Below are 25,333 nucleotides of genomic sequence, written 5' to 3' on the forward strand. Positions count from 1 at the left end.
CCAGTTTATTACAGGAACAATCACAGCTTCTCACCTACTTCAGTGACCTTGGACTTGGCCTGTTTCCATCCTTTACCTTGTCAAACATCATGAACTCTTTCCCCCAAATCTGGCACCCCTAAAACCATTGGTGACTTCACTCACACTCACACGCAACTAAATCCATGCAGTTAATGCTGCAAACTCATCCCACGCCTGCAAGAGGCAAATCTACTGTAAAGATGAGGATTTCATGACTTTCTTTTCACAACCTGCTTTCTCCCCTCTGTGCAATTCTTTTCCATCCCTGAGCTTTATCCTCATCTATATTTGAAACCTACCTTTGAAGAGCATTTGAAAACTTTCTAACTCTCTGGGGTAGTATGTGCTTTTGATGGATGTGTTGAGACCTGCTCTTATCATCTAGAGCCCTGAGGCTGCCTTTGCTATTAACTGACAGTGTGTCTTTTAGGTTTTCCAGTCAGATTTATTTATTGGATCAATTACTAATAGTAATAGATATCATTAATTAAATGTTTACGTTGTGCCAGCTGCTGCTATAGGTGTTTTATGCCTCACCTCATTTAATGGTTACAATAATTCCATAAGATAAATTATGCTATGTTCCCAATTTACAGATGAGGAAACTGAGCCAGAGAGAAGTCAAATAAATTATCCAGAGTCACTCAGGAGTTACTAAGAATTAGTGCTAATTTGGCTTTGAAACTCTGCAAGTAAGCATTATTTTATACTCAAAACTAAGATTGAGATACTGGTCTCTGTTTTCATACGTCCTCAGGGTCACTCCATCTCTCCAGGGTCCATTGTATTCTCTGTGTTTAACTGGAAATTCTACCTCTGAATTTGGAAAGATAGTAAATACTACAATTCCAGCTCTGTAGACATTCTCAGAGAGGAGGCCAGAAGAACAGTGAGGGAGGCACTGATGATGCTCACTTATCGGCATTAATTTTACCTTTTGCTTCTATGGAAGGACATTGCTCGTGTACCTGTTGACATAATTCCACTCTTTCAGAGAGTGGCGGTAAGAAGTGGTGCTTGGAGCATGCAGTGTGTTTGGAAGGGCACGAAGTCTGTTTGTGTAGCGTGGACCCCAGGTTCTGGAGGCCTCGCTGGGCCAGCTGCAACTCGGCGAAGGCTTTAATTTAGAATTTCTTGAGCCACTTGTGGATCCAAAGTATGTCATATGTGTTTCAAAATAATAATGGAAAAGGAAGCACAAACAGTGAGTCAGCTGTAAAAATTGTATGATATCTAACAATGGGGCCAAGTTACCAATGGTTGTCACCCCTGAGGGTAATCAGTGACAGAGTGCCTTGGAAAGTTCTGTGTTGATTTGGATGGGAGGGCGGGGTGGGGCTGGAGGAGGGGAAGGTTTGGAGTCCTGGGAATGATTTGAGTGAGGTAAATCGGTTACTAACCTGGCTGTGATTTGGATATGAAGAGCAATGTCTGGATCCTGAGCTGGGAATAAAGCCAGCTGAGGAGGCAGAACATGGTGTTTGGAAATAGTGGGGGTGAAAGTTTTTATTGGGCCATTCTGTGCAAGAGAGAAGAGGCAAAAATGATCACATCATTTCTAATGTGCCTCCTGGGTTGCCATCTCTCAAGGCCTGCCTAACTGTTCACGATAGTCTCTTCTGCCACTTGCCTCACATTCACTATGTCCCAGCCAATCTTTCTAATAATTTCTAGTACCCCCTAAGCTTGTTCCTGTCACAGGAACTCACACTTACTCTTTTTTTATGTCTAGAATATTCTCCCTCTGTGCCTGCACATGAGCCTTTCATCATCTAAGTCTCAACTTAAATGTCACTTCTTTGCAGTGTCTTTTTCCTGATCAGTTTATCTAAAATACGATCTTCCCTTACACTGCTGTTTATCGCAGCAGCCTACCTGTGTCTTTCCTGGCGCACGTTACAACCTCTAATTTTTGATCAGTTTGATTGTCTCCCTTGTTTGTGGTGATTCTTCATCATTAGATTCCAATCTCCATGTGGCCAGTGCCCGTGTCAATATTGTTCACAGCTTTCTCCTCAGTTTCTAGTACAGTGACTAGCTCATGACAGATGCTTAATAAATGTTTGTTTCAAAGGGAGGAAGACTTGGAGATTTGGGGTTAGGAAAAGGAGGCACGGTGAGCCTCTGGAATGGTTTGTGGTAGGATTCATCCTTCGGCCTCAGCTCCTTGGCTCCACGCTCCAGAAAGTTGATCTGACCAATGATTTAACAGGCTACTTAAGCCTTCCAGAGTTTTGGTTTTTTTTTTTTTAATGCAAATCTTTAAGAATAATTCTGAAATAATATCAGTTACTAATGTCTAATATGTACACAGAATGTTTTATAGAATGGTCATACCTATTATATCCTTGGATTATCATCATAGCCCTTGGAATTGACAAGGACACATGATTTTAATCCCATTTCAGAGATGAGGAATTAGCCTCAGAGAGTTTGAGACTTTCCCAGTGTCAAGTGGCTGAGTAGACTACAGGATGCTTTGTTTGTATGGATTGCTCTTTCCATTACATCTTTTTCAGACAATATTTGTTTCATTTATTTTTATATATTATTTTCATGGTAGATTGATTGTACTTACGGTCCCAAATTTTGATCTCTTTCTTTATCTACATCTTTGGCTACATGACCCTGAAGTCTCTCTCACTTTCTCCTCTGGGTATGGCTTTGTGTATAATTCTGACTTTTAAAACCATAGTTATATTTCACATTTTCAGAAAAATGAAGAAAGAACTAAAATCATCCAGGATGTGTGTGTGGGAGAATCAAAATGGAATACAACCAGTAGCAAATAAACCTAACTGTATTATAAATGAGTAATACAACCACAGTGAAGTGTGCAGAGAAGAAAAGAACCAACTTAACATGAGAAAGTCGTGCTTTGACTATGTCATAAAGCTAAAGGCTAAAAAAAAAAAGTACACAACTACTGCTCTCTAGTTGGTAAATTTGTTTTTCACACGGGTATAGATCAGCACTTCTGAAACTCCTTTACATGTATTGGAGGACAGAGCAAATAAGTAAATATATTGTGGATAATAAGAATCAGGTTTCTCAATGGTGTAGAAAGAAGTTATAAACAAAACAAGAGGAAGGCTAAAATAAACCCTATGATGTTGGATACCCAGAGGTATCAATATGAACCTAGGTTTTTAAGAGATGGATGGATGGATGGACAGATGAATAGATAGATAGATAGATAGATAGATAGATAGATAGATGGATAGATAAGCAGACAGACAAATATAGAAGTTGATATTGATGTGTGTATAACTATGTGTGCACACATGTATTTCCCAGCTCCGTCTTTTGAGAGAGCCTAAAAGCAGTGACATCCCAGGAACGACAAGCACATCTAGCACCCAGATCTTGGTTTCTAATACCATTCTACAATAAAATGAACCTGGGTTTGTTGATGAAGCAGTTGATTCCATGTCTAGGGCAGGGAAAATACAAGATGAACATGGACCATCTTATGATGCCAGAAAACAGAGAAGTGCTAAAAAATGTTGGACATGTTGAAAGTACCCAGAGCCAACTTGAAGGAACTCCCAATGGCCAAAGCTGCAACAATTTAATTAACAAAATAAAGGCTGACAGTACTGGATTGTAACCTGTAGAATAAAATAAATATTCACAAGTCTAAACTGTTATAAATAAATCATTGAAAAGGAGGTGAGAGACAAGCTTTCCCTTACATTAAAATTCCAGTTAATAAATGTAAAAGGAATGATGGAAATAGATAATCGCTATTTCTTAGAGCAATAATTGTTGCAGGCAAGCTTCACCAGTGTTTGCTAACATTAGTGGGTAAAAATATGATGAGTAACAAGATATTTTTGTAATTTCAAAGTATCTCCCTACAAAATACTTATTAATTACCAACGGACAAATAGGAACTTTACAGTAGAGGAATCTGGCAGATACCACCCTAATCAATTGATAAAAGTTAGCCTCATCAATAATGAGATGTGGTGACATCATCTATCTCTTGATGTGATGCACTGGAAAGGCCATGGCATCATGTCTGTGGTATTTTTGCCCAAAATGCATAATCTGATTTAATCCTGAAGAAACCAGACAAACCCAAATTGAGGGTTATTATGGTATGAAATAACTGGCCAGGTCTCTTCACAAGTGTCTTGCTCATGAAAGACAAAGAAAAACTGAAGAACTGTGCCAGATTTGAGACACTAAGGAAACAACGTGACAACTAAACGCAATGTGGGATTCTGTATCAGAGCCTACAATGGATGGAGAACATTAATTGGACTTGGAGGAACTTGATAAGGTTACAGGTTAGATAACACCATTGTATGTCAGTGTTAATTTCCTGGCTTTGACGGTTGTATTATAATCAGGTAAAATGTTAACATATGGGGAAGCTGACTGAAGGGTATACAGTAACTTGTTGTACTATTTTTGCAGATGTGTTATAAATTTTAAATTACTTCAAAATGAAAAATTGAAAAAACAATAAACAGATGCAGTCCCTACCCTCAAATGTGGTCCCTGCCTTCAGTGCGCTTACAGTCTAGGGCTGGAGATTGACATCAACGTAAAAACACTCAAATAAACGTAAATTTACAAGGGGGATAAGTCCTCCAAAATGGAATACCTAGTGGGATGAGAGCATGTTTACAGGGGATTTATTCTAGTTAGGGAGGTTGGGGAATGGCCCACAAGGAAGGGACATTTGAGCTGAGAGCTGAAGGAAGCCTGGGAGTAAATGAGATGAAAGAGGAAGGAAAGAGAGTTCCAGGCAGAACGAACAGCCTTTATAAATGCCCTATCATGGGAAAGAGCAGACGCATTCAAGAAATCAAACAATATAAATAAAAAAAAATAAAGCTAGTGGGGATGGAGTTCAGAGAATGAGGAACAGAGGAAGGAGATGGGCTGGAGAATTAGGTAGGCAGGAGAAAAGACAGACTGGGGTGGTTTCAAGAGGAGGATGTGGTGTTCAGGGAAGGTAGAGTTACCATTTATTTAGCATTTATGATATGCTAGACACAGCCCTGAAGCAGATACTTCAGTATCTACTGACGTAGATACCTTACAGATGGAAAACTGGTCACATGCAAGCATCGTTGAGAAACTGGATTCCAGCGCTCTGGTTCTGCTGAAGTGGCACCAATACCACGAAGTTCTCCAAATCTCAAGAGCACCATGAGAAGGTCCTAGGGAAACTCTGATTTCAAAAGAAATGCATTGTTGATTCATAAAAGAAAACAGCTCTCATCTAGGAGGGTTAGTGGTGGCAGAGATGAAAAATAGATTCAGTGCCATTTGCCGCTCGCTTGTCCTTTTAGCCCTGCTTTTGTATTGGATGAGTCAGCTCACTTGAAGCTTGTTGTTAAGTAGACTCTTCTTTATCCAGAATTATTAGCTGATGAAGGGTTCAGGGAAATTGCTCCTTCTGTTTGCCTTACAGTGTTGTCTATGCCACCAGGCATCCTCAATGTTTAAAACCACACAAGATGATAGAAAGTATTCAACAGGAGAACTCAGGTGGGCACAAGGGTTTCTTTGATGATTGAGAAGGCATGCGTAGATCTTCACAGACTCATGATCACCATCAATGCCATATAATACTGTAGCAAAAGAAAGAACATTCTATAGTGAAGCTGGACTTACTCTAGAACAAATTCTGGAAGTTGCTTTATATAAATTATTGATATCCTTGCCTTTATTATTCGGTCAATTCTCTTTCTCTTGTGAAAGAGTGTCTAAGGCGAGAATGATGTCCTGGTTGTCTATCGGATTGAACTTTGTGCTTGTTAAGTTTCCGTGAACACAGTCATTTAGTGTCGTGTTAATAACACTTCTGTGGGATGGGTTATGCAAGACTTTAGTCTGTCTGTTGTAAGCCATCTGTGAATACCTAGAAAATCGATTTCATCCAGTGCATGCCCTACAAAAATCCTTTAAAGGTTGCTGTTGGTGGTTGTCACTCTCCTTTAATTTGGTATTAACAGGAAACCTGACAAAGGAAAATGGCAGGGATGTTTTGGGTTTCGTGGCTGTGGGGGATTTTCCATCTTCATTTCAAAGGGCTTAATGCAGACTGTGGGAAAGATATTGTGCTGACAGTTATGTGGTTCGTACCTTCAAATTTTATCCCCACATGTTAAGTCTCCAGTTGGCAAAGGACCTGGAAGACTAGAGTCCCTGTCCCAATTGCCAGTTCTGAGTGTGGTTATTTGGAAGGTCAAAGCTGTGGGCTGGCTCCCACTTTGTATGGCAATCTCAAAGCACCTTTGCTGTGGCCTGGATGAGCTTTGTAATTTTATCTAATTTTATTTTATATTTTCAACATATAAAATCTGAGGAGAGCTTCTCAGTAATTCTAGATGTCCAGATCTAAGTAACTTTTTACTGATTCAGACCTGCTGTCAGGGGCTATGCTGGGACAGGTGGGGTGGCTGTCAGTGCCACTCCTTTTTGAGCTTCAAGGGAAGCTGGAAAGAAGGAAGTGAACACTAGTCTGTATGGTCCATGATGGATGCGGTTGGAGCTCATTGGATCACACTCAATAGAAGGAGTAGCCAGGCAGCCACAGGCCCAGCTAGGAAGGAGGGAAGAAAGAACAGAGTTTGGATGACAGAAGTAAGTAGCTTTGCCTTACCAGGGAAACCGAAAGAGGATGAAGGATCTAAGCGTGGTCGAATGTTGGGAAGCAGAACCTGGAGAAATTCCCCCAGCAGGTGACAGCCCAGCTAGGCCTTGTTATAGGTAATTGTATTTGACTTACCTTATCTCATTTGTTTTTATTTATTTATGCACACATCTCTGATTTCCATGCCTGGGATTATATCATGCAAGCTATTGTTGTTATAGCCACTTGCCCTTCCCCTTCCCCACTTTCTCTCCTCAGAGGCTGCTCTTCTTGGTGCTAAGTCCACTCAAGCAGGAAACAGACCCGGAGCTCAGAAGGGCGTCTGAGCCAGAGGAGTTGTGAGTCACTGACTCTGGACCAGGAATTCAGAGAATTAGATTTAGTTTTTGCTTTTGTTCCTACTGTGTGAGCTTGGACAAACACTTTCTTTATTTTAATAACATTTTTATTGAGATAATTGTAGATTCACATACAGTTGTAAGATATAATAGAAAGTGATCCCTTGTACCCTTCACCCAGTTTCCCCCAGTGGTAAATCTTGCAAAACAGTAGTACAATATCACAATAAGTGTGTTGACATTGACATAATCTACTGAGTTTACTCAGATTTCTCCAGTTTTACTTGTACTCATGTGTATGTGTAATTTGTTCTACACAATTTCATCACACGTGTAGTCTCATGCATTCACCAACACAGTCAGGATACTGAATAGTTCCATCCCCACAGGATCCCTCATGTTGCTTTTTTATAACCACACCCACCTCCCTCCCATGCTCCCCATCCCTCATTCCTACTCTCTGGCAACCACTAATCTGTTCTAAAATGTTTTCATTTCAAAATGTTATATAAATGGAATCACACAGTGTGTAACCTTTCAGGATTGGCTTTTTTCACTCAGCATAATTCCCTAGACATTCATCCAAGTTGTTGTGGGTATCAGTAGTTTGTTCTTTTTTACTGCTGTGTAGTATTCCATGGTATGTATGTACCATAGTTTGTTTAATTGTTTACCTGTTGAAGGACACCTGGGCTGTATCTAGTTATTGGTTATTAAAAGTAAAGTTGCTATGAATGTTTGTGTACTGATTTTTGGATGAACTTAAGTCATTTCTCTAGGATAAATGCCCAAGAGTACAATTGCTGGGACATGTGGTAATTTCACATGTAGTTTTATAAGAAACTGCCAAACTGTTTTCCAGAGTGTCTGTACCATTTTATGTGCCCACTAGCAGTGTATGAGTGATTCCATTGTTCCACATCCAATATCACAATAGTAATATTGTCACTATTTTTCATTTTAGCCATTCTGATAGGTATGTAGTGATGTCTCATTGGGGTTTTCTTTCTTTTTCTTTTTTTGTGAGGAAGATTGGCCCTGCACTAACATCTGCACCAGTCTTCATTTATTTTGTTTGTGGCTCACCACAGCATAGCCACTGACGAGTGGTATAGATCTGCACCCAGAAACTGAACCCAGGCCACCAAAGTGGAGCACTCCGAACTTAACCATTAGGCCACATGGTTGGCCCCTCCTGTGCCTTTTTGACATCTGTATATCGTTTTTGGTGAAATGTTTGTTTCTGTCTCATTTGCTCATTTTTAATTTGATTTTTTTTGGTGACTGTTGAGTTTTGAGAATTCTTTATATATTCTTGACACTAGTCTTTTGTTAGATATGTTGTTACAAATATCTTCTTCTAGTCTGTAGCTTGTCTTCACATCCTCTTCACATAGCTTTTTAAAAATAACAGCTTTGTTGAGCTGTGATTCACATAAATGTAACTCACCCATGTAAAGTGCGCGATTCAGTGGCTTTTGGTGTATGCACTGAGTGGTCCAGCCGTCACCACAGTCAACCTTAGAACATTTTCATCGTCCCAAATTGAAGCTCTGTACTTTACATTGGCTTTTGCGGAGCAAAAGTTTTTGATTTTGATGAGGTCCAATTTATCCATTTTTTTTCTTTTATGAATGATCTAAATCTAAGAACACTTTGCCTAGTCTTAGATCTCAAAGATTTTCTCCTATTTTTTCTAATAATTTCATAGTTTTACATTTTATGATTAAGTCCATACATTTTGAAGTAATTTTTATATAAGAAGTAAGATTTAGGTCAAAGCTCTTGTTGTTTGCCTGTCTGTCTTGCCTATTGGATGTCCAATTGCTCCAGCATCTCCTCCGTTGAATTGCTTTGCGCCTTTGTCAAAACTCGGCTAGGCATCTTCCTATGGGTCCATTTCTGGACTCTCCATTCTGTTCCATTGATCTTTTTGTCTATGCCTCCTAATTTAAGCTTTTTAAAATGCAGTTGATGTATCTGGAAAACAGGGTTAGTGATATCTACTCTCCTCCTCCCAGGTTGTTAAGAGAAGCAACTCTGATTGTGTAAAGATACATGCTCTGATTGGGAAGAGCAAGGTTCAGTCATCCCCTTTCAATTCTTTCAGCCTATCTGTTTGACATTGTTCGATATTCATATTTGTATGCTGGGAACCATGATGAGTTCCCACTCTGTATGGACGTGGAGATGTCCGCTTTATGGAGTCTTTGCCACAGAATCAGAATTCCCGCCCAGCTTCCATCTGCAGCCCTTTTCTCCTCTCTGAATTCCTCCCATCATCCCAATTTGTGTAGGTTCAGAAATTCAAGCTCATTTTAATAAGCAAAGTGTAATGTAATTATAAAGGAGATCTGATGTCCCCTAATCACTCGGCAAATGAAAATAGTTTAGGATTAGGCAGTTTGGAATTATCCAGGCCATTCTGAGTTCTCAAAAGCTACAGGATCCATCCTCCTCTCCTCACCTTTGCTCATCCTGCTTGCCCCATCTGTTCTCCTTTCTCCTCTGTCTGGTTACATTCTACCCACGTTGAAAGACCCACTTACCACCTTGAGAAGTAGGGCTGTTCCATCTGCTAACGGGACAGAGCGCCTCCGTGAAAGTAAAGTTGACTTTATTCATCTCTGTCATTTCAGGGCTGGCATGGTGACTGGAAACTACCAGGTGCTCATTGAATCCAACTTTCCTTCATCTCTTTTCCCTCAAAACTGATATCACCACTTAGCAACATTTAATCACTTATTGTTTGTATGATTGTTTCTTCCTGTTGGTTTTTTTCTTCTCCAATAAATGAGATAATATCTTGAGGTTAAAAAATATAGTTTATACTTTATTTGTTCCCAGAGAGGCTAGTGCAGGCCTGTTAGGTTCTGAATACACGCACAATATCTTATGCCTAATGAAATATCACAGTTTAAGTGTATGGAATTCCTACCCCATTTTTGAGAAGAGAAAATTCCAGAACCTCTATCTCTAAAGCCAGGAGACTCGAAGCGACATCTCAGAGAGGAGTTATGTGGGGTAGATGTGTGATGAGAGCTGCCATCTTGGGCTAACAAATGAGGAGTTAGGTGGAAGATTAGAATGCAACAGTTAGACACTTGCTCTGTATGGTGCAAAAAAGCAAACAGACCTACAGAGGACAGTATCTCAGGTTGACAATATTAAGCCAAAAAGAGCTACCCAAGAAACTCTAATGGGCTCAAGAGGGCAGAAGTGGGCAGAGGCATAGAGGGTGAGCCAGGACTGGTTCATCAGCATCGATGGATGGATTGTAACCCCCAGACAGGAGGATCAAGTCACAGAGGGCAGGACCAGCCAGGCTGCAGTCCAGGGTCAAGGAGAGATCCAGGGAAATAACTAATTAATGTTATTGTCATACATACTTTGTTTCACTGGAATGTTTTAGAAATGAAATTTCTGGCTAATTAAAATGTTAACTGAAGCTTATTTAGAAAAGTCTTACTTTGATAACCCCACCACTGAAATGTTAACGCCTTCATAAGCGACTGTGAAACAGTGGTGGTGATGAGTCTCTTTGAGAACCTAAAGGTCACGGTGGGACTTATTGATGTAGCAATAGAAAGTGCAGGAGAATAGTTCATCTGTATTCAATTCAACATCCACAATCTACCATGGAAGTTCCTTTTTTTAAAATTCATTTTTTAAATTGTGGTAAAATCCATATAACATAAAATGTGCCATTTAAGCTAATTTGTGTACATTTCAGTGGCCTTAAATACATCCATATTGTTGTGTAACCATCACCACTATCTATTATCTCCAGAACTTTTTTCATCTTCCCAGACTGAAACTCTGTACCAATGAAACAATAACTTCTCATGATTTCCCTCCCCTGCCAGCCCTTGGCAACTACCATTCTGTTATCTGTCTCTATGAATTTGAGTACTCTAGGTGCTTCGTATTAGTGGAATCTTACAGTATTTGTCCTCTTGTGACTGACTATCTCACTTAGCATAATGTCCTCAAGTTTCATTCATGTTGTAGCACATTTGAGAATGCCCTTCCTTTTTTAAGGCTGATCTCTCTCTTTCTCTCCTCCCTAAAAAAAGAATATGGAAAAACAATAGGCAAAAATTATTTGCTTCTGAATGCTGCTTTCTTGTCGCTTTATACTAGTGGGTGAGGAACTGAGATATTTTACAAGGCAAGGACAGGGATGAGGCAGCCACGCTGGCCAAAGTCATGCCTCTCCCCAGTCAGTGGAATTAAATAAACTAACTGAAAATAAGTGGAAGTAGTGTTTTGACCTATCATGAACATCATATCTTTAATTGCAGATAAGAGTGAGGAAAACGAAATAACATTTATTGTGACTGTGGTATGTGGCAGTTATTGTGTTTGACCTTCATCTCACATTCTAATTTACTCCTTCCTTATGGCAGTTCTGAGTCAGACATTAGACAAAACAGCAAGTAATCAGGAGACCCTGGATTAATAGCCATGTGCCTTGAGCTCCAAACAAGTGCCATGCAATAAAAATACTATGTGAGCCATGAATGCAAGTCACATATGTAATTCTCAGTTTTCTAGCAGCCAAGAAAAAAGAGAAAAATAAAAAGAAATAAGTGAAATTAATTTTAGTAATTTACTTAACCCAAAATATCCAGAAGATTATTGTAATATATAATCAATCTAGATTGTTTATGTGATTGTTTACATTCTTTTTTTTTCATACCAACTCTTTGAAATCCAGGGTGCATTTTGCATCTACAGCACATTTCAGTTTTGACTTGGCACATTTCATGTGCTCAATCGCCACATGTGGCTTGCCGCCTGTGTATTGTTCTGTCTTCTCTGGACCATAGTGTTCTTTCTATTGCCCCAGGAAGTGTGTTTATCTGGCCAAGTTCATTGTCTCTCTTTATACTTCATGTATCTCTAGTTCATTAATGGAAATGCTGGCTCTTATTTTCAAAGCTCTTTACCAGCCGCAAACCTTCATAGAAGAATGGCTGGCTTATTACTTAGAGAGAATAATTCCGTTTCTTCTCCTTAATTTTTGCATTCCCCTGCAGGTCTATTTCTCTACCTCTGGAGAACCAGGAAATGGATGAATAGACAAATTGGGTAGATTTATATTTCTCAATAATTATGTAGGTTACTATGTGATTGCTGTTGCTAGGGGAGCATTTAGGTGGTTGGAGAAAATAGCTTTTGGTTACTCAGTTAAAAGGCTGGACATTAACAAGAGAATTAGAGAAGAAACTCAGAAAAATGCTGCTGTTAAATTATAGAATTGTGGCGAAGAAAATAAAAATAGAGTCTTCACCATATTTTAAAGTTTATTTTTCCAACTATAAAAGTGATATAGAAAATGCAATAAAGTGGATAAGAGAAAAAATTACCCACAACCTCACTTTCTCTAATGAGCTTCCAAGAAATTTCAGAGCTGAAATGGGAATGTCTTGTTATTTTGTGGGTTCCCTTGTCCCTTAAAGACAGGAGAGCACCTTACTCCATAATAGTGTTTGCTTTAGGAAACAAAATTTGCCCAATTTTGACATGTGTGTACTTTTGTTGTTAGCATTCTACTTTGGGGGTTGGGGGTTGGAGTTGGGTAACTGGGCTGAGAAAAGTGTAGAGGTTGGGAAGGAGAAAGAAATGACTAAGTTAACATGATGGCTCATGAAGCCTTAATGTTGGATGACATGTTCCTTGCATAGATGGAGGGGACCCTAAAGGGAATTGGGAAAGGATGAGTTCAGTATTTGTGAGATTCAGATGTCTCATCAGAGCCGGTCGGTGACCATCAGCTGTGGCCTTGGGTGTCTTGGGTTGTGGCCCTGACCCTACATAATTGGAGTCTAGTTCTCTCTGGGAGGGACTTTCTCTTGCCCCAAGATAACTTCTGGAACTTTTCCAGATAATTGTTCTTCTTCTGGTCATTGCCACCTTCAGCATTTGAAATACTCACTCTCGTTCTGGTAGGTAACTCCTCCCCAGAGTGAGGAGGAGAGACAATATGGAGGGGGACTCAGGGGCCTGCCTGATCCTTATGTGGCCCTTCGCCAGTGTCTGCTTCTCAGCCTGGCCTATCCTATGTGAGGGAGGCCCAGGGTGACTTTGGAACCTGTCATCAGCCCTGTGAAGGACCTAGCGTCCTGTCACCCTTGATGTTGCCTTTGTCTTCAGCTATTTGAGACCAGTTCAGCACTAACAAATTAATAAATCCTGCTCAAATGAGCCCTGTGAGTGGCTTATCTACTTCCAGCTTCTCTAGAGTGCTCATCTTTGTTACTGGCCTAAAGTCATGCCCAAAGGGGCTCATGTTTGATGAATGAATGATAAAATTCAGATTAGGTTCACTAGAAATATGTAAATACCATTTTTTTCTCTTTTGTTTACTGCTCTGTATACCACCCCAACCCCACAAATAAACATTAAGTGAATGAACCCATATACTCATTCAGCAAATAATTATTGAACATTAAAAGACGCTGGGCGCAATGCTGAGTCTTGAGTTACACAGATGACTGAGACAGTGATCCAGTTCTCTCTTGAAAAGAAAGTTGTCCTTCTCAGGAAGATGCTGTCCAAAACAGCAGGCTGACCCAGGCACAGGAAAATTAAACAAAACACAGAGCTTTGAGCTAAGAGATTACAGTGGCAAATTCATTTTATTTGCTACATTTCATAATAGATAAAATCCTGCCTTTGGTTCATAACAAGAGTTATATCATTCTGACCTTTACTAGAAAAAAGCAAATTGCAGAATCTCTCTTTTTGGCACTTGTCACAAGAGCAAAGTGATCCATGATTGCAGGTGATAAAATGTCCCTGAGGATTATAATTTATGTCTCCTGAGTTCCCCCTGTTCTGAATTCCTTTGTCAGGTCTGTGATGTCCCAGAGGGCAAAGAAAAAACTGCGTTCAGTGCCTCTAGACTATTTAGAAAAGAGATTCCTATAACACATTGGGAAACTCTATACTGTATAGCATTTCCTACTCAACCAAAACATTTTGTAAAGTAAATATATTATTTTGTAAATATAGTGTGGCTGATCATGAAAAGTGACACAAACATATTGTAGATTAGAAACCCCTAACCCTTACCTCCAGTATGGGAAACAAAAATTCTGGATAAAGAACTTTAAAAAATATTTCTTTTCCTTAAATGCAGATAGTGGAGTGGGCATGAACATGAGTGAGGTTCTCAGAGGCAAAAAGAAAAAAAGAAAAAAGATGAGAATGCAGACACCAGAGGTTAACCAAATGCTGAAGATGATGGCTTCCCTGGAGTTCTGAACTCTGCATTTTAAGAACCCACGTGTAGGGTACTGAAGACAAGTTTCTGAGCTCATAAAACGTAGAGAACATCTTTTCATGGGCCCGTTGGCCATCTGTATACCTTCTTTGAAAAAATATCTGTTCATATCCTCTGCTCATTTTTTGATCAGGTTTTTTGTTGTTATTGTTGAGTTGTATGAGTTCTTTATATATTTTGGATATTAACCCCTTGTTGGATATATGATTTGCAAATATTTTCTCCCAGTGGGTAGGTTGTCTTTTGGTTTTGTTGATGGTTTCCTTTGCTGTGCAGGAGCTTTTTAGTCTAATGTAATCCCGTTTGTTTATTTCTTTTGTTTTCCTTGTCTGAGGAGACGTGATATTCAAAAAGATACTGCTAAGACTGATGTCAAAGAGCATACTACCTTATGTTTTCTTCTAGGAGTTTTATGGTTTCAGGTCTTACATTCAAGAATTTAATCCATTTTGAGTTAATTTTTGTGTATAGTGTAAGAGAATGATCTACTTTCATTCTTTTGCAGTCTATGCAGAAGTCTAAATATAATTATGCACACCTGAAATTTATATAGTGATATAAACCAAGGTGACCTCAATTAAAAAAAAAGCGAAGAGCTGGAAGGAGACACTGCATAAAGCTGAAACTGAAAAAGTACTAGAAACCAGAGCAAACCAATTACCTGACAAAAAATGTCCCACAGAGGAAAACTTCAAGCAGTTGTATCTATTTTGGCCTAGGATCTGGGTAGAGGCGGGCTATGTATGCTAGGAGGAAAACAGAACATTTTGAAACCTGTATAAATACAAATATTATGCTTGGAATAAATTGGTGTGTAAGAAGTTATATTGTTGTGAAACTAAGCATTAAGTAAAGGGAAAGCACTGTGAACATATGTGTGTGTGTGTGTGTGTGTAATATGCACATTTGTACGTAAATATGGTCTCTTTCACTTTCTTTAAAAATGATCTCTTTAGGGTGGAATTGTTCTGTTGCTGTCTGTTCGAAGCTGGGGTAGATGGTTTCTCAAGGTCTGTGTGATGTCTCTCTCTGATTAGTGTGCTCAAAGATTGCTTTACCCTTGACTTTCAGCTTGACTGTTGCTCTCTTGCCAAGTTGACATTTATTACTCAGGATGTTCATTTTCTGAGAGGCTCTGGGAGCACAGGAAGAGCTTAGACCTTTTATGCCCTGAAGTTAAGTTGGTGAAATGAAATATCACGCAGTTATGTGTGATCTGGTGGTCGCAGCAGTGGAAGTAGCTGCCTGTTAGGTTTCTTGCTAACAGACATGCTGAGCCTCTGATGCCAGTGGGCAGTGTTAATAAATGAGCAGCCCAGGAGGTATCACCCAGAATTTTCTTGCTTCATTTAAACGTGCATCCGAATTGAGGTTCTCAAGCATGAATAGTGTTTTCTTCTCCTCTCCACGAAACCTTGGTGCCTTCACATCTGTTAAGACGACCATAGATATGACTCATGGGATTGTTTTCTCCAGGACAAGAGTGGATGTGTAGCCTTCTAAGTATACTGTTTCTGGAAGGCATTGGGGGATCACTCTTATTCCTGCTATTGACAGAGTGGAGGTATGGAAAGAGAACCCACTGTATACTCATTGAACTTGCTGAGCCAAGGGGATGGACTTGGAGATGAAAGCAACCCACCCCCTGCGGGTTATGGATGAAAAGAGATAGTGCTTCCAAACATGGAGGGAGTGGTTGAGTCATCATATCATTTGGGATTGTATATGTTTATGTGTAACAGAAAACCTCAAATAAGACTTATTTATTTGAAATACTGTTATTGAGTGCAAGGAACTATTCTAAGTGCTGGGGATAAAGGAGTGAACAAAATAGACAAAATAGCCCTCTTCCATTCTAGTTGAAAAATAGACTTAGTTCTTTCTCACTTAAATGAAATTTGGAGATAAAATGTCCAAGGCTGGCCTGGAACTCTACCATCATCAGGAACTCAGGCTCCTTCTGTTGTCTGTCTTCTAAATTGTTGTTCTATCTTCTTTGACATCTGGCTTCCACTTCCTTGTCTAGACCATCCACATTCAGGCTAGGAAGGAGGAAGAGGAAAAGAAGTACCCATGCCCTCCCTTTAAGTTCTGAAAGTTACATGCAGCACTTCCCCTTGTGTCTCATTGGTCAGAATTTAGCTGCAAGGGAGGCTGGGGAATTTAGTCTTCAATCTAGGAGGCCATGTGCCAAGCAGAAAATCAAGGAGGAAGAACAAATATTGTATAACTGAGTTATACAAATATTGGGGACAACTGGTGGTCTGATACAGTCATCATGAAGGCAGGCACAAATTGCCGTAGGCACGTTCAGTATTTGACATGGTAGTTTTAAGGCCTTAATATAAACAACTGAGAGGGGATCTAGGCAGATGGGGAAGGGACACCGAGGTTACCTAGCTTAGGTTTCCTGCCACGATTGGCTTAGATCTATTTGGATAGCACTGATTCATTTTTCCTTCTTTTGTCAACAGTTGGCTGTAGGTCCATGTGAGCATTAAGAAAAGACTGTTAGCAGTTTGCACCATATTTATTGAGCACATTCTGTGTTTGGAGAACTCGGTATTCTTTAAAAGCACTGTCAGAATGTGTAGGGAAGTAGATATGGAGTTCTGCAGTGGACCTTTCCTTGGAAGGTCCTGCTGAAGCTCAGGACCGGCCTAGGTAAATGTGAGATGCTGGTCCATCACTCATCTCCCCACAGATGGAAGAGGGGGCGTAGACTCTTGCTGGTTCACTTGTTTCTCTTCAATGACAGCTATTTTCACTTTAATAGTGGCCAGTTTTGAAAAATGGATAGTCTGTTTCCTAAGTGTAAAAATATTTTTGTTTCATGGTGAATGAGGTAAACTTTTTTTTTTTAATGAAAACGAGCTGAGGTGGGGGCCGTCCCGGTGGCGCAGTGGGTTAGTGCACACGTTCTGCTTCGGCGGCCCAGGGTTCGCTGGTTCAGGTCCTGAGTGTGGACATGGCATTGCTTGGCAAAAGCCATGCTGTGGTAGGCGTCCCACATATAAAGTAGAGGAAGATGGGCATGGATGTGAGCTCAGGGCCAGTCTTCCTCAGCAAAAAGAGGATTGGCAGCAGATGTTAGCTCAGGGCTAATTTCCCTCAAAAAAAAAGAGAAAAAAGAAAATGAGCTGAGGCATTTCAAATCTACCCAAAGCCAGCCTGAAGAGATGGACGCCTCTGGCAGCTCAGCCTTTATTGCTAATAGATATGAGCATTAGCACTGACATTCAACTCTGTTGGAAAAGGCCCCAGTGTTCTGCCAAGAAGGGAGTCTGGTTGCAAGTGTGTGATAGCAGCAAACTGCTGATAATTATGCATGAGTAGTGGAAGGATGTATTGCGCAACTCAAAGAACACCACAGTTGAAAGGACCCTTAGAGATGGTGTCATCTGGTGGTTTAAAGCCACGCCATGTGCAGTCCCCCTTGAGGGCCATCTGCCACATCCCAGTGATCACAGCAGCTTTGGGATTCTTTCTTTCGTTTGCTTTCTGCATAACCTTTATTTGAAGAAAAGTTTCCGTGACTAAAATAAGTATTAAAAGTAGGAGTTGAGTTCATTTTCCTCATTACATGATGGGGAAGGGGTGTGGGAACACTTGTCCAAGGTCGTGGGGCTTGCAAGTGGCTCAATGCAGAAGTGATTCAGGCCAGGCCCACTGCGATGGGGAGTGAGCAGTTCAACAGCGGGCCTGGACAGAAGCTATTCGAGACCTGTCAGCCTGAAGCTGTTATGTTCTCCTTCTTTTTTCCTAATGCCATCTCTTTGGCCACCAACTCTGGGTCCAGGACATCTTCTCTGAGTAGCATTTGTCTGGGTTATATCAGAGAAGCAAGACATTGTCTCCAGAAAGCCGGCATTAAAAGGTCACACATTACCTACTAAGCTTCTCCTACACAAATTTCCTTCAAGCATTGTTCACAATTAGTGGGGACTCAGAGCTCTGAGGTCAGCTGGATTTTGATCTAACTTCTCCCCTAGATGATCTTTTTGAACTGATTCTGTCCACTCCCCACACTGAAGTTTCCAGGCAGGTGATGGAACCCCACCCCCATCTCCACACCATGAGACTCGGACCAACTCATCTAAGATGCTTGTCTGTTGGCTGTGAGGCTTTCAGCAAATTTTGTAACCTTTCTGAATCTCATTTTTCCTATTTTAAAATAGCAATAATAAGACTTACCTCATGTAGTTATTTAGAATTAAAGAACAACAAAAATATGTTTATCAGAGGTCAGGCTTTTGATAGGCACTCCAGCAGAGGTGGCTGTTAGTGTTTGTGTTGTTGCTGAGTTGTGGTGTTTTGGAAACCTCAGTCACAAGGTGGGAGGAAGGTGGGAGGAAGGGTACTGGGTCGCACTATTCTGGAAGCTGTCGAGTGTGGCCTGGAGAAGATTAACTTGAGAAGATCTTCTTGAAGGAAGCTTGGCCTCAAACCTGACAGTAGGTACAGTTAATGGCCAATTTCCAATTAGTGGTCAATCTTTACAGACTAGGCAGAAGTACTTCTTCTCTTTGGGAAATCTGGGTGTGAGGCAGCAGAAGAGAATCCAGATTAGGGAAGAGTTGAGTGAGGGTAGGAGGCAAGCCTTGAGCACTTCCCTAAGCAGAAGAGATGGCTTCATTGCCCAAGCCAGAAGCTACTGGAATTCTAAGAAGCACCCCTTAAGGACAGGAAGCTTTGTGATTTCCAGAATCTTCCATTGTCTGTATTCACCTTCTTCCTCCCTGGTGCAACTTGAGCCTCCTCCATGCAGCTTCCTCAAGGCATGATCCCTGCCCGTCTGCAGATGGCCCTGAGTCTGAGAGACAGGCGGCAGCTAACAGCTCTGCTACCTCAGAAAGCTCTAAACAAGCATGGGCTTTTGAAGAGCTGCCTAAAGCATCTTGGGAAGGAAAAAATACTCAATTATTTATATTTCCCAGGGATCTCTGGGACCTCTGCTGTGTTAGCGCACGGGGTGTCCTGGACATCTCAGTAGACACTGACAGATGGCTGGACTTCCTTAGCTTCGAGTTTAGGAAAGTCAGTCCTATGTTGGGATTGGAAATTGTCTTTACTTAAACTGCTCATTTGGCTGGATTTCTCCCCTTAAAACAAACCCTTCACAGTCTCAGTGTGGAGAATTCTCTAATTGAAACAATTCCTCTCATGGGGAAGAGGACAACTTTCATAGTTCTCCCTTATTTGTGATTCACAAATTGCTTCCCATTTATCATCAGTTTTTCCTTCACCCACACACCAAACATTTATTGGGTACCACTAGTTGCCAAACATGGTACAGGCATACCTGGTTTTATTGTGCTTAGCTTTTTTTGTGTGTGGTTTTTTTTTTTTTTTGGAGGAGGAAGATTGGTCCTGAGCTAACATCTGTTGCCAATCTTCCTCTTTCTTTTTTTTCCTCCCAAAAGCCCCAGTACATAGTTGTATACCCTAGTTGTAGGTCATTCTAGTTCTTCTGTGTGGGATGCCACCACAACATGGCCTGACGAGCAGTGCTAGGTCAGCACCCAGGATCCGAACCAGTGAACCCTGGGCCGCCAAAACAGAGCATGCAAACTTAACTACTGGGCCACAGGGCCAGCCCCTATTATGTTTAGCTTTATTACACTACATAGACACTGCATTTTTTATAAGACCCTCCACCAGCAAAAAGATTATAAATTGCTGAAGGCTCAGATGATGGTTAGCATTTTTTAGCAAAATAGGATTTTTAAATTAAAGTATGTACATTGTTTTTTTAGACATAATGCTATTGCACACTTAATAGACTACAGTATAGTGTAAACATAACTTTTATATGCACTGGGAAACCAAAAAATTCGTGTGACTCACTTTATTGAGATATTTGCTTTATTGCAATGGTCTGGAACCCAACCAGCAATGTGTCTGAGGTATGCCTGTGTTGAACGCTGGGTACAAAGCTAAAAGAGATACCCTTCTTGCCCTTTAGGTACTTAAAGCCTAAGTGGACAGCTCCCCAAATAACAGGAAATTACAGCAGTGTGGAAAGTGCTCAGATGGAGGCCTGCCCAGAAACTAGGCCAGCCCAGAAGAGGGACCTCTCAACAGAGTGTGTATGGTGCAGACTGAATTATGTCCCCCCAGATTTCCCATGTTGAAACTCTGACCCCAATGTGATTGTATTTGGATGTAGGGCTTTTAGAAGGTAACTGAGGTTAAATGAGGTCATAAGGTGGGGGACCTAATCCAGGAGGATTGGTGGCTTATAAGAATAGAAAGCAAAAGAGATCTGTCTCTCTCCACATGCACACATCAGAGAAAGACCATGTCAGCACACAGTAGGAAGGCAACTGTCTGCAAGGCAAGAAGGGAGCCGTCACCAGAGCCCAGCCATGCTGGCATCTTGTTCTTGGCTTCCAGCTTCCAGAACTGTGAGAAAACAAATTTCTGTTGTTTAAGCCACTGTCTATGATATTTTCTTATGGCAGCCTGAGCAGACTAAGACAATATGTGTGTATGTGGTGGGGAGTGTCCCAGAATCATCAGCACCTCACTTGCTCCTAAAGAACTAGCTGGCTTGGTCATCAGGCCTTGAAGATAAATGTGTAGGGCTGGCTTCCTGAACTTTCCAAAATTTCTAAGCAGAAACATGTCTTCTGTCAAGTCTGGGATGACTTCATCAGGACTCAGCAAAGTCGGCCCAGATATGTACCGTTCTCTCTCCCAGCTCAGTCCCGTCAGGGCCCAGTTCACCTCCCACCCCTTCCGCTAACTTCTGACACTGTCCATCATAGAACTGATCTCTCTCCTTGGGAATTTTTTTTTTTAAAGATTTTATTTTTTCTTTTTCTCCCCAAAGCTCCCTGGTACATAGTTGTGTATTCTTTTTAGTTGCGGGTCCTTCTAGTTGTAGTATGTGGGATGCCACCTCAGCATGGCTTGATGAGCGGTGCCATGTCCCTGCCCAGGACTCGAACTGGCGAAACCCTGGGCCGCCGCAGTGGAGCGCGTGAACTTAACCACTCAGCCACGGGGCCGGCCCTCTCCTTGGGAATTTTTGAACGCTGATAATGACGTTTTCATATGTTTATTTTGTATTACCCAAAATCAAACTGGCTGTTGTCTAAGTGCCAGGATCATGTCACTTACTTCTTTGCCTCTGTTTATAAGAAGGTAGAGCAGGGCCTGCCCATAGAACTTAGTCCATAAACTGTTGTTGCTGCAGTGGAATGTGACAGACTGCTGGATCCAGGCTCTTTCATTTACTATGTGACTTTAGGAAAATTACCTGATCTCTTTGAGCCTCAGTTTCCTCATCTATATAATGGTGATAATAGGATTTATCTCAGGGATTTGCTGGCACAATTAAATGAGGTATCGTGCATGGAGCTCTTAGCACAGGGTCTGGCCTTTAGCAAGCATTTAGTGTAGGTCTTGCTGAAAATGTTAAAATAGAGGGCCCGCCCTGTGGCCGAGTGGTTGAGTTTGCACGCTCCGCTTTGGTGGTCCAGGGTTTCACCAGTTCAGATCTTGGGCGTAGACCTAGCACCATTCATCAAGCCATGCTGAGGCAGCATCCCACGTGGCAGAGCCAGAAGGACCTACAGCTAGAATATACAACTATGTAATGGGGGCTTTGGGGATAAGAAGGAAAAAAAAAAAAAAGAAAAAGAAGATTGGTTACAGATGTCAGCTCAGGTGCCAATCACTGAAAAAAAAAATTTAAATAGGCATATGTGTTTACCAAGACCCCTGTCTCCTTTCCACGTTTCCTCCTACGTGACCATCAGCTGAGTGACTCGCCTGACTATTTGCTGGAAAAGTGAAAATAACTTGTTAGGCTTTAAAGATAGCATCTTTTTTCCCCCTTTAAACTCTCTTTCTCAACGTTGAGGAGATAAAAGGTAGGGGAGGGGGATACAGAAGGAGAAGTGAGAAAAGAAAGAAAGGACTGAGAGAAGCAGAGAAATCAACTTTTGTTCTGCCGGCTTCTTAGCTGTGCCAGCCCCCTGCCAGCTCCTAACCTTAGCTACCTGAGGGCTGGGAGGAGAGGGGAACCGCAGCCAGCCAGGGACCCAAGGCTGCCGCCTGGCGCACAGGTCCTGCTTTTAGGAAGGGCCTGCATATTGCATGGTCTCGGCCAACTGCAGTGAGCTGAAGCCTATACAAAGGGACCAGCGCCGAGGAAAGGGACTCTGAGCCTGCGGGGCCAAGTGAGAGGAAGGGACCAAGTTATCAAGGGCTTTGTGAGAGCACTGGGTGAAGCAAGCTTATCTGCTGGTGGCCCAAGTACATACGCTCATGGAGAGCACTGAGCATCCTTGCAACTTGGAGGAGATTCGACCCCACACAGCAAAGACAGGAGGGGATTCAGAGAAGGAGATGACACCTAACTCGAGTTATAGGATTCCTCATCATGGCCCAGTCTGTTAACACCCCTTCCAGAAACTCAGGCCCACATTGGCTCAGGTGTGGTTTGCCCCCTCGCTTACAGACAGAGATTTGGGAACAGACTGTAGTTTGAAAACGTTCCCTTGGGTTCAAAAAGGGGTGAGAAGGTGATAGACGGGGGGATAGGTGGGATGCAGAGTTAGAAACCATCAATAAAATCTGTGGAGATTTCCGAGGGAAGTCAGACTTGTCCATGCAAAGCAAGTGGAGAAGGAAAATGGGAAGTTGTTCCATCACAGATGAGGGGTTGACCATCTCCCTTTTTATGAACCTTCACAGGACTTTCCTCCAAAAGATTCCATAATCCTGGATGATTTTTCAAAAGTCTTATATCAAAATACAGCTTTACTATTTTCAACTAAAACTCACAATAATAGAATCTGAATTTATATAGACCTATCATGTATCTCATTTCTTTTGTAAATATTACTCAGTGCATTCTAACTTCACATAGACAGTGAAACCGAGGAACTGGAAGGATCACATAGCAAATCAGTGTGATCAACTCTACAACCCCTAGAGCACCATTGGGAGAGGGGCAGGATATGGTTTCAGTTGTCCCAATTCCATGTCTGAGGCAGAACCTCAGGAGAGGACCTTGTTCTAGATTCTTTGAAGAACAGGAGCAGACTAATCGGTGGAAATTACAGGGAGGAGGTTTCAGCTCAGTGCAGGACAGAATTGCCTGAGAGAACAAGATGCCCTGTGAGTGGCTGAGTGCCCTGCCACGGGAAGTAGTCACCCTGAGGCTGGATGGCCATCACCAGGCATTAGGAAGTGGATGTGAGGTTTGCTACTCTGCTCCTGTGTTCCGCCCCAGCCAGGGGTCCTGGGTGCCAATGAGTGGTAGGTGGTGTGTGGCTGCCTTCCTGATAGAAATCTTCAAAGACTGGGACTCTGCTCCTGCAACAGCCCAGGCTTCTTTCCTTATTTGCCTTCCTGGTAAGTTCATCTTTTGTCAACTCTCTAACCCGCTCTGAGCTTATTGAAGTTTTTCAGACTTGACCACCACTTGGGTTAAACTTCCTGATGTGAGCAGTACACTTTGCTCCATTTGGTTTTAAATAGACCTCTTTCAAGTTTCAGGGGAGTGCTCCCTAGTTATACTATTCCAGGATTTTTGAGATTGATTCCAGTTTTCTTCATGATTCTATAGCCTTTCCTAGGTTTTGCCTTCCAAACTATGATCCTCATATAGTCATCTTCTTCACAATGAAACTTATTGGTCACCTTGGTAATTTCACTGTCCTGTGCTGAATCTCTCCAGCTCTTTCTGTACCTTCTTGAAGTGGGATGTCCTGAACCACATGCAGCTTTTCCAGTTTACATCTTCTCCAGTTTTATGCATTTTTACTCTCCAGGACACAGTGTAGCGTATATGAAAATGCATGATTTTAGAGAAGAAAATCCTGGATCTCCCACTGAATTTATGCACTGTGTGACTTTGGGGAAGTTGTTTAACCAGCCACTTCGAACATCAATTTCCACATTTGCAAAATGAAGATAGCAGTATGTACCTCAAATGTTCATGAGGATAAACAACTTGGCATTTTAAAGCCTAGTACACTGCCTTGAATGCAGTAGGCTCTAAATAATTTAGCGGAGGAGAAGGAGAAGAAAAAGTTCCCATTCTTGATTATAACATCTTTTTAATAGTGAGGGGTCTGTTTAATGACATAGGAAATAACTATTTCAAAGAAGTACTTTTGAACTTTCCTGTAAGAATTAAATTTCAGTTGTTTTGGTCCTATTCATTTCAATTGGTCCTTTCTTCTGCTTCAGTCATGTATATAAGAGCATCGTGTTTGTACATTTTTAAACGTGAATTAAACTTACGGCCTTGCATCTTTACATCAGCGAGTAGTAGATGAGAGATATGTAGAATTAGCCCACTATCTTCCGTTTAATGTTTAGACAGCCTTGGCACCTCCCAGAAGCTAGAACTGCAGCGAGAGAAGTGGGAGAGGAACAACTTGCGAAGCAGAGGCCTCTCTCGGCGTTCCATCAGCAAAGAGAGATGGGTGGAGACGCTGGTGGTGGCCGACACGAAGATGATTGAGTACCATGGGAGCGAGAATGTGGAGTCCTATATCCTCACCATCATGAACATGGTATGTTGGACTGTATGGGGGAGGGGCAGCGGGTGAACAGAAGTCATTAGAAATGCTCCACCCTCCAAAAATAGGAGAGACCTTTTTTTTTTTGTCCTTTTAACACATGTATATGAATGCATTCCCTGCCGAAGTGATTAAGGATGGAAATTCAGGACAAATTAGTCTTTCTCTTAAAAATGTGTATCCTAGGAAAATTTGTAATTTATCACTTACATTTTCTATTAGGTATCTATCAAGTGACTTCATCCTTTCAGTCTGACTTTATCTCACTGATTTTTGTTTGTGCACAAATGGGTAAACTGAAGCAAAGAACTAGAACATGACTTCCTCCAGGTAGTGAGAGCTAGAATTGGAACAAAGTTAATGACTCCTCATTTCAAGCTTCCCTTTTGCATTGTTGATGTTTTCTGCCTTTGCAGAGAGTATTAGTCCTATTGAGATGGGGGAAGGTATTTGCCTGAGTAACTGATAGTAAAAGAGAGGAAGACCCTGGGTCAGGGAAAGGGTCAGAGAGAAGAAGGGCGCT

The 25,333-nt window shown here is 41.4% G+C and overlaps 1 protein-coding gene across 3 annotated transcripts in view; it reads left to right on the top strand.

The window, feature by feature from the left end:
• The window catches only part of ADAMTS12 (ADAM metallopeptidase with thrombospondin type 1 motif 12), a 308,773-nt gene that overhangs the window by 143,866 nt on the left and 139,574 nt on the right, over positions 1-25,333 (top strand). For all 3 annotated transcript variants that reach the window (XM_046671863.1, XM_046671864.1, XM_046671862.1), the window contains exon 5: positions 24,608-24,804. In XM_046671863.1, coding sequence (XP_046527819.1) covers positions 24,608-24,804 — 197 coding nt within the window. The remainder of the gene's footprint in view (positions 1-24,607; positions 24,805-25,333) is intronic.

The sequence above is a fragment of the Equus quagga genome, chromosome 9 (genome assembly GCF_021613505.1).
Source record: "Equus quagga isolate Etosha38 chromosome 9, UCLA_HA_Equagga_1.0, whole genome shotgun sequence".
NCBI lineage: Eukaryota > Metazoa > Chordata > Mammalia > Perissodactyla > Equidae > Equus > Equus quagga.